This window comes from Cyprinodon variegatus, unplaced genomic scaffold, assembly GCF_000732505.1.
Source record: "Cyprinodon variegatus isolate N-32 unplaced genomic scaffold, C_variegatus-1.0 Scaffold185, whole genome shotgun sequence".
Lineage (NCBI taxonomy): Eukaryota > Metazoa > Chordata > Actinopteri > Cyprinodontiformes > Cyprinodontidae > Cyprinodon > Cyprinodon variegatus.
In genome coordinates, this window is record NW_015150638.1 from 612923 (window position 1) to 623247 (window position 10325).

General features: G+C 36.4%; 1 protein-coding gene across 6 annotated transcripts in view; it reads left to right on the plus strand.

The window, feature by feature from the left end:
* nfya (nuclear transcription factor Y subunit alpha) overlaps positions 1-9814 on the plus strand; it is a 10111-nt gene extending 297 nt beyond the window's left edge. Inside the window, exons 2-10 of one of the 6 annotated variants that reach the window (XM_015379101.1) lie at positions 552-653; positions 2527-2598; positions 3950-4096; positions 4560-4691; positions 5495-5597; positions 5704-5876; positions 6235-6408; positions 7013-7123; positions 8932-9814. In XM_015379101.1, the coding sequence (XP_015234587.1) occupies positions 573-653; positions 2527-2598; positions 3950-4096; positions 4560-4691; positions 5495-5597; positions 5704-5876; positions 6235-6408; positions 7013-7123; positions 8932-8988 (1050 nt within the window). In that variant the 5' untranslated portion in view covers positions 552-572 and the 3' untranslated portion in view covers positions 8989-9814. Of the gene's footprint in view, positions 1-551; positions 654-2526; positions 2599-3949; positions 4097-4559; positions 4692-5494; positions 5598-5703; positions 5877-6234; positions 6409-7012; positions 7124-8928 lie in introns of all 6 variants that reach the window. The other 5 variants (XM_015379099.1, XM_015379102.1, XM_015379100.1 and 2 more) reach the window with 5 other exon arrangements.
* The last annotated feature ends 511 nt before the right edge of the window (positions 9815-10325 follow it).

Below are 10325 nucleotides of genomic sequence, written 5' to 3' on the forward strand. Positions count from 1 at the left end.
TGTTGGGCTGCTGCGGGGGAAACATGAGCTCTCTGCGGCTCTAATGTTAGCTTTTGTGCTAAAATAAGCGTTAAATAAAGCGGCTTTCGCATACGAAGCCGAGTTTACATAAAAAAAATTAACTTCCCATTTAAAAAAAAAAAGCAACAAAACGCCTATTTACCCCATGAAGATAGCGAGCATCCATTTTGTTCTTTCTAGAATTTACCATCAAGCTCCCAGCTAGCTCTGACGGTAGCTTTGTTAGCCCCATATTATTACAGCAGCGACCAAAATCAGCAGAAATATAACCCAGCTCTTGCCCCTACGTTTCCCCAGATATCTTGATATGCCCGAGATACATTTTTAAATATAATTATCATAAATAAGCTTTTCATGCTAAAATTCAAGCACCCACAATGCATTGAAATTAAATAAAGGACTAAATTTACTAGAACATAGTCATAAAGATCTAATTTTGATGTTGATGTGTGTAATATCTGTTAGGATTAGAGGGTTTTTGTGACGTGGATTTGCTGCTGACTGTATAACTGTACATGTCTTTGTCTCAGGAGGGCTGAGCAGATTGAAGCATGGAGCAGTACACCACTGCCACCACTACAGCTGGGGAGCAGATCGTTGTGCAGGCTGCTAATGGACAGATCCAGCAGCAGGTGAGCCCACAGTTTGAACAATGTCAGATAAGAGAAGCCTTAAGCTTGTCAGATCCATGTTTCTTATAATTACTAACATGTACCTTAAGCATATTTTAAACTGTTAAAGATAGGCTCTGTGTATGCACCCTGATGCTCTATCTCTCCAAATAACACTTCATTACTTATATGTATTAAATAACCAGGAAACATGACAACAGATTCTGAAAGAAATTGTAATCTTACTCAGATTGGAGAAATTACTTAGAGTTACAGCTGTTGCCTCCCAGGAAGTGGCCCCAATTAACAGTTAAAAAGGCATTTTATACATCTCCAGTCTGTCACATCATCATATTTTACATCATACGCATTGGCAGATAATTGGACATCTATGTCTCCAGCCTTATCAAAAATATTACACTGTGTTCTTAGCTGAAGGACGCTGCTCCCATTCCATTCCAAATCTTTGCCACGTACAGAATGAAGATTATAACTGTATATCCAGAGAGGAGCTGTCCTAATTAGATCAAAACATCAGTTCTGACATGCAATAGTCATCCAATACCAGGGTGTAATAAACTCACTCATCTTCAAAGATTATCCTAACACAACATTATCAAATCTGATGCAGAATTTGTGTTTTCCACTTGGGAATTTTGTTATGAAGTAACAGATGAGTGAGCAAGTTTGTTATTTTCAATGTCTGTTGCATCTTTCTGAATTTATTTTAATATTCCTCGAAAAACGTGTATTATTTTTGCCACATTTTCAGTTCTTTTGATTTGCAATATCCATCATTGTCAGTAAAAAAAAAACAATGAATGTCTTCATAGGGGACTTCTCTGTGCACTCCTCTGAAGAATGGAAAACATCGGGAAATGTGTTATTTGCCATATGTTTGCATAAAAATATGTGGATAATGTTGATGTCAGCTAAATTGTTGACTATTTTCCTCTGAGCTTCGGTGTTGCCCTTAAAATGGTCCTTAGAATCCAGCTACCTGGGCCAATATTCATCTATTATCAATACCTAGAGCACACAGGAATTTTAATCATTAATATTTTTTCTAGCAATGCATTGTGATTACTGTATTAAACAGGTTTATACTATAACTATTGCAGTTAAATATTCGCCACTGATTGTGATTCTGTTTTAGTAAATAGAGACGTATGCAAATAACTCCTACTGCTAAAAATGATCCATCAGTCCCAGAACATAATTTCCTGATTGTAACTAGTATTCATTTATCTTCTCACAATCATCGGTTGTTTTTGTGGGTTCAATGCTTTGTTGGTATGTTTGTATGAAACGTCTGTTGTTACCAAGGTTACTAAAACTGTGTAACAGCATGGGGGGTGAAATGACCACAGAACTTTTTTTTTTCAATAATAATGAAATACTGTTTTGCATCCGACTAACCTGATCCCCTGATTTCTTTATCACTTGTACCGTATATATTTTTAAAATCAAAAATTTTTTAAAACTCTTCCTTATTTTTGTTTTTTTCTGCAGATTATTTGATGTGTACGCTAATATCTAATCTTTAATTTTAGTTAGATGAAGTTACCTGGGATTTATTTCTAACTGGATTTGACCTGCTGGTAGCAAGGATTTTCAGGATCCTCTTGCAGCTGGGGGCTAAAATGTGGTGAATTTGTCGAAAACACTGTAGTGACAATCATCAGGCCGTCTGCAGGGGGAAAAAAAAAAACTCGGATAGCTAGAGTTGTTTATTTTCCAAAGACTACATTGTAGTCCTATTGCTCAGTATAAATGTCATATTTCCCTTGATGATGTTGTAATTATTTCCAACCAGAAGACAAATATCACTGCAGCAGAAATCTTTGAAGGTTTGAAGTTTTTCTCTGAGTGTGATGTCCTGCCTTGCCTGCAGACACAGGGCACAGTGACGGCTGTGCAGCTGCAAGCAGAGGCGCAAGGCCAGCAGGTGCAGACACTCCAGGTAGTGGTGTCACAGCCGCCCTGTCACCTCAGTAAACCCCTAATAAGTGACTTGTTTGCATGCCGTACCCAGGGCTGTTTTCATGACCTGTCTGTGCTGTATGGTCCATCATCTTTCCCTCAAGTGTTTCCTGCATGTTCCACCTCACAGTGCCTCATGTTTGCCAGCCTTCATCGTTTGCCTTTCCTCTTATAGCTGTGAAAGAAAAGAGCGAACAGAAATAAGACCAGTGTGTCGGTCTAAAGTTGTATTTGTCTTTGCTTTAGACAAAAAAAACAAGTTCAGAAAGTTCTTGTTTTGAATCCATGTGCTGCTGGAAGCATGAGTGAAATGAACTTGGTGGAGTCGAGCATTAAAAAAAAAAAAGCTGCATCAGCTGTTTCTTGCCCAGCTGCAACTCATTCATAGCTGTAATGACCATGTCTCTGTAATGCCTTCTTGCATTTTAACCCAGGCTTCATTTTATTTTTTACTGTGTGACGCGTCTCCTTCCTAAAGCTGCATTTTTTTTATTTTTTTACTTTTGCGAGTGAAACCATTTTAGTTTTTTACATTTACACACTTTTTGTCTTACAATCTACACAGATAAAGGGGAAGCATGCAGACTTTTTTCTAACATGTTCAGTAACATTAAAAAGAGAAAAAACAATTTATATTACAAATAAATTGGCTTTCATTAGAGCTGTGTTTTGTATCTCAGTCTATCCTCCAATAGCCTCAAACTTTGTGAATTCTTACATTAATTTTTATCAAAACTAATCTAGAGTTTTTAAAGATAGTATGTAGCCTTATATATATATACATATGTTTGTGGATTGAGATGTTTTTGAAGTCATTTAATACACAGATTGAATTAACTTACATGTAAACTCAACTTTATTCATCCCCAAGGAATTACTCCTTCAGGGAAATTCTGGGTCCAGTAGCTTATATAGAGAAAAAAGATGCCATTAAAGAAAAAAAAAAAAAAAAAAAAAAAAAAAAAAAAGAGCGTATATATAGTACAAAAGAGCATAAAAAACTGTAATGTTCTGGAATATGTTTCCTTTAGATATAAAAATATCTGCACATTAGAGAGCTTAGGAAAGACTGCACACTTGTTGACTTGGATTATTGCACTTGCAGAGATGTACAGACCTTATGAATAATAAAAAAAAAAGAAATACACACACTACACAGTATTTGGCATGTGTTATTGCACAGGGAGAGAGAAGAATATTGCACGAGTGACAACAGCTTTATTTATGGTTTAGTGTAACTTATGTTTGTTTCCCTTGCACGCAGCCCTATAAGTCTCATGCATGTGTCTGTGGGACCATCAGCTGCTTTAACAGCTCTGTGTGCCTCTCTGCAGGTGCAGGGACAGCCTCTAATGGTACAGGTGAGCGGCGGACAGCTCATCACATCCTCAGGGCAGCCCATCATGGTGCAGGCCATGTCAGGGGGTCAGGGTCAGACCATAATGCAGGTTCCTGTGTCTGGAGCTCAAGGTCTGCAGCAGGTAAATGACGAGTCATTTATTCCTTCCTGAAGACCGGTGATCAGGTTTAACCACCAAATGTTGCTACTAGGGTTGACAGAAAATTATCGATGCTCAGAAAAATATCAATTCTTGATTGCTGTTTCTGGATATAATGCTAATTAGCATAGCACTGATACTAAAGTCTTGTTTGTGTGTCCGCTTTTATTCAACATCTTTGATTCTGATGAGAAAGTATGTTTTGTGTTGAGACTGAAAAAGGTGAGTTTTTTATGATGATGAAAATATTTTTTTTTGCATTTAATTATGAGTCATTTCTTTATCCCTATGGCAGCAAGTATTACATATTTTCCTGGGTATCGATATGGAGTTTCACTTGGTTTTGAAACGACCCTTCTTACTGCAGGATGTAAAGTTATTTGTTATGCTTGTTTTGGTCATGGAGACCTTTTTTTCATTGATGGTGAATTCTCTGTCTCCGTAGATCCAGCTGGTACAGCCTGGTCAGATACAGCTGCAAGGCGGTCAGACTCTTCAGCTCCAGGGTCAGCAGGGTCAGCCTCAGCAAATCATCATCCAGCAGCCCCAGACGGCCATCACAGCCGGACAAAACCAGGTCTGTAATGTTATCAAGTCTATATTAGCAACTTTGATACCGCTTTATAGGCAGAGTCTCACAGTCGGGGTTTAATGGCAGCCTGTTTTTTTCTTTATTAACCATGCTGCTGTGTTCATGATGCAAAGCTCCATATTATCAGTTGACACTTGTTTTTGTGTCTGGGTGTCTGTGGGGTTTGGACTGGTGTGAGGATAACAAATCACAAAATATCCCTTATTGGTCGAAAAACATTGATTTGATGATGTATACAAATTTCTGTTCATCTTTAAATTATGTTTGTATGTTTTTAATTCGCTAACACAAACTGAATTTAATATTAATTTTAAAGTTTTAATGCAGAGAACATGGCTCTAAAATACGTACCTTAATAGCTAAGGAGGCTAGCACTCTTGTTGTTTATGCAACTTGACTGTTTTCTATGAAAATATTTCCAAGCAGCTGAAATTCTTTTTCCAGTAACTGAACAAATATAATTGTCCTTTCTAATAGCTAATTGACTGGTAGTTTAGCACAACATGTGGGGGAGGGGCAGCACATTTCACCTTCTATCATCTCATTAAATAAACTTTATGCCATAAAACCATTGGGAAAATATTTTAGCTTTTCTGAAAGTATGAAAGGTTCAAATTTTAGCATGACCCCATACTAGCAAATTTGATCATTAATAGTGTGGAAGTATTGCATGACAAAGCAAATTTTATTATATTTTTAAAGATAAATCAATATACTGCCAATTAATCAAAAAGGTAAAAACTAGGACAGGGAGTGTCATTGTTTAACATCTTTATGCTGTAAACCAGAGCCAGCAGATCAGCGTGCAGGGGCAACAGGTGGCACAGACAGCAGACGGACAGACCATCGTCTACCAGCCCGTCAATGCAGATGGTTCTGTTCTACAGCAGGGTACATTTCTCTTTCTTTTTTTAATGTTTTAACTACAACCACATGTATTTATTTTTTAAGTTGTGAATTTAAACATGTCTGTGACGATTTTTTTTTTTCTCTGTAGGAATGATCACAATCCCCGCTGCCAGCCTAGCAGGTGCCCAGATAGTCCAAGCAGCAGGGGGCGCCAACACCAATACTACCAACAGCGGCCAAGGCACTGTGACCGTCACCCTGCCTGTCTCCGGCAACATGGTCAATGCAGGTGGAATGGTCATGGTAAGGCCCAGTGCAGAGGTACTCAGCATCTTTATTTCTTTTTACATCTAGACTGACACAAGGGTGCAGAGTTTGGGGAAACGAGCAGCAGCGGCTGGTGGTTTTGTCACACAGGTTGATTGAATCGTTTGCAATATGGTCTGGATAATTTAAGTTAACCACTGAGTTGTCGCACCTTCCCTACCCTGTTGCCTTTGTATAGATAATTGATAATCCTTCGTTTAAAAGCAGTAATCAGGTAATCAGCTCATTGATCATGTGATTGAATCAACTGATTGATTTAGGTGACATTTTAACTTCTTATTTGTCAGTATGTTGTCATAAACATACAGGTTTTTCATGGCTTTTTTCTGGTTTCTGTTGTTTCATCTTTTAGATGGTGCCAGGAGGCGGCAGCGTTCCCACGATGCAGCGCATCCCCCTTCCAGGTGCAGAAATGCTGGAGGAGGAGCCTCTGTACGTTAACGCCAAACAATACCATCGTATTTTGAAGCGAAGACAAGCCCGGGCCAAGCTGGAGGCTGAGGGCAAGATCCCCAAGGAGAGGAGGGTATGGGATGTTTGTTGTAGAAGATCTATGAACACGTATACAGTTTAGTTTCACTTAAAAAAAGGAAAACACACAAATAAACAGTTGTTACTGTAGGCGGTGCAGCTGGAAAAACGGGGGCTTTTTAATTATTTTAAAACTGTCTCTACTGGTTTATATTGGCAGCAGTGTCAGTTCTGGTTTGTTTGTACGATGTGAGCTGTCATGTGTTAGAATCCCGTTAAAGCATTGCCAAGTTGGACCTTTTTTTAGCATTGTGCCTTGAGTTAAAAAGTACCAACCACCCACATAGACTTTTTCCACTGTTGTAGAATTTAGTACGACATATTGCTTGTTAGTTATGCAGCCTGCAATGCTGGTTTCTTATTTTGATTTTTTAAAATTTAAAATGTAAGATAATATATGGAATAAATGGGGAAAAAAATGCTAAAAGAAGGTGAATGGTTGCTAAAGCACTTTGTTTTTTATTTGTTTTTAATGTCTATTAGGGACCTTTTCTGGTTGAATTTGGTGTTTGGGACCGACGTTTTAGAGTTAGGAGTTGGTGTTAGAGCTGTAGTGTAATTAGAGTTAAACGTTTTAATATTTTTTTTGTCTCTTTCAGAAATACCTACACGAGTCTCGCCATCGTCATGCTATGCAGCGTAAGCGTGGAGACGGAGGGCGTTTCTTTTCCCCTAAAGAAAAAGAAGAGGCAGCTTTAGGCCTATCACAAGTAAGAAGTTATGATGGGTAGAAAAACGATGCATTTAAAATAGAACAAACCTCAAAATTACAGCTTGTCATTTATATGAAGCATCTGCTCAGGACAATATGAACTATATGTCGTCATTTTCCAAACATGGAGAGAAGGAAACGGAAATAAAATAAAATAGTATTAATAGCATAGTTATAAGGTACGTTTTTTTTTTTCTTTGTATACAGTTTTACAAAAAACAATGTAATTGTGTCTGTAGAGTTACACATACCTAAACATGTAATTATGTCACTTGTATCCTGAATACATACGGTTCATTCTAGGATTTGAGGACAATTTAGTGCAATAGTTTAAAGAATGCTATTTTCTGTATTTCAGCAGTAATCATTAATGTACACGAATACTGGATATATCAATTAAATTAGGATTAAATGGCTTTAAAACTAATGAAAATATACAAAACACAACTGTATCCATTTTAAGTCAATCCTACCATCCAGGAAGATGTTACAACACGTGATGGAAAGAAAAAAGAAAGTTGTTTGCTGTCTGTAGATAAACAAACAAAAAGTCAAACATTTTAAACAGAATTTAAAGAAACACATTGAAGTTTTTATATACTGTCTTTCCTGACAGATGAAGCCCTGTTGTACAACAAAAAAAGTAACAGGGTTGAAAATCAATGCTTGTGTTCAAAAGTTCATGCTAGCAGTGTTAGCTGCTTTACTGATTAGTATGAAACTTGGCTTGAAAAAAAAAAAAATGATAGTAATATTTATTTTAATGACAAATGTATCAGAAGTGATGCCTTGCCTTGAGTGATGCACTCCACTATACTGGAAAACATTGAGAAAATCTGAATAATAGTAGAAGGGAGGACCTAGCTTGCAGCTTTCCTTGATCAGTGCTATCAACTTGATGATATCATTTCTGCTGAGTCATGTTACCAGCCTCCCTTTCTTTTCTTCCAGGCGGTTTAAATTGTCTTAGGAGAATGCATGTACAATGAGGGATACAACTAGAGCAGAATTACTATAATATTTCATATATTTAAAGGAATTTCTTCATAATTACAGGAAATATATGTAAACAAAATTATACCAAAAAAATGGATATTAAAACTTATTTAATCTGTTATCCAATTTACAACTTGGTCATCATGAGGAAAGGACTAGAAGAAAATGCAATTTTAGGGGCTGTTTTAGAGCTATTTAATATTTAAAATGATTACATTTACAAAGTTTATTCACATATTTATATATATATTTATATTTAAAATGATTACATTTACAAAGTTTATTCACATATTTATATATATATTTACATAAGTGCACATTTCCATATTTAGTATGTGATTTATTTAAAACTTCAAGGTAGGGACGTAAAATATGCATTCATGGTCACTAGACGAGCAGATATATCTCAGAATGCTTTGTAATAGCATCATGGGATTTGTTAGATAAAGATAGCACAGGTGTCAGTTAACTGAGTACACTATAAAGTCCACTATATTATACCGCTCTACTGTATATAGTGATTGAGGGGTAATGGTGGAAGACTGGCCATAGCCTAAGATGAAAGAAAAAAAAACTAGAAATTGTAAGAACCCTTTCAATAACCCATTTGTACAGTTGTATAGATGATGATCGGGGATTTTAGGAAAATCCTTATAATGAAACTTAAATGTTCCTGCTCATATGCAGAATGTTGTGAAAACTGTGTCCCTAAATTTGACTGTGGAAAAATACTGAATTTAGAAATAAAATGACTAGAGACCCTCGTTAAAAGTCCTCACAATATGGTTTTTTGTCTTTCTTTTGCAGCAGGAAATAGCCCCCGCAGCCCCAGACGAGACAGTGACTCAGATGATCAGAGTGTCGTAGCATTTACCCAAACACCGGGACCTGAGACTCTTCTTCCCAGCTAACCATCTGAAATGCTCTTCTTTAGTCCTCTCCACCTCAACACACACAGCAAAGCTTTCACTGTGGGCTTTTCTTTTATCTTCAGCGGTCTTCCTGGGAGCTGGCTGTGTCACTGCTGAGCCAGGGGGGTTCTCTAGTCTTTCCATTAATGGAGGATCTTATCATGTTCCCCGAAGCAAGATTGGTTATTGTTTTTACGAAAAGGATCTCTTTTTGGCAACACATCCCACAGAGGAAAAGACAGTCCTGAAGCCATACTCTGTCAGAACTTTGGTCTGTTAAAAAGTTGCTTTTTTGTCAGACACTTTTCAGATTTGTATAAATGGTACAATTTCTTTTTTTTTCTGAAGCATTTTTTATTTTATTCTCCCCTGCCATTTTTTTTTATTGTTTTCTTCTTTGTTTAAAGAAAAATAACAAACTATTTAAACCCATGTACATTTTGGACTTGTCTGGCTGCATAGTACATAGTACTGCAGAGATGTGATAGTAATGTGAAGACGTAAAGAAGAACTTTTGTTCCCCTTGCAGGTTTTGTGGATGCATTGTATTCAGTTTATATTTGCACGTAGGATATTGCTGGAAAAAATAGTGTTTCTTTGTATTACACACTTCATTCATGTAGAGTTGAGGATTTTTTTTCTTTCTGTAAGTCCACCTAGGTGTTTTTTTTTTTTTTTCTTTGTAGATAAAGATTTTTATCCATCAGGAAGCATCAATGTTAATATTTTTTTATATAATTGTGAAAATGACATTGTCTTCATAAAAACCTGTCAATTAAAATTTTAGTAAAAAACTCTGTTTTGTTTCTTTAGAGAACAAATACGGAAACCTCTGAAGCCTTGAGAAAAAAACAGGGTTTTTGTACATTTTCACTCCAATTAAAAGACATGAAGTTCCGCGCAAAAGGATTCTCAGCCCTCAAAACATTTGTATATTTTATTTAGGAACGTTAAAACCATATGTATTTAGGGTATTGGGCTGTTATATGATACCACATGGTACATAAGGACATGCTTTTTATATTTACAATTATCTGGAAACATTTATATTTGCAATCAGCATTTAAATCTAATTATAGTATGTTTGTTATAGGAGAAGGTGAACCCCAAACTCCTAGGTTTGCTGTCTAAAGGTTTATCTTTAATGGATCATGCAGTGTTTGGCTCAATTTATCTTATCTTAAGTCCTAAAAGGTTTATCAGTGCAATTATTGTTCTCCTGACTTCATTAGAAAATGTTAAAGAAAATGGGATTTGATGAGAAATTGCAAAACCTATTTAAAATCAGGTTTG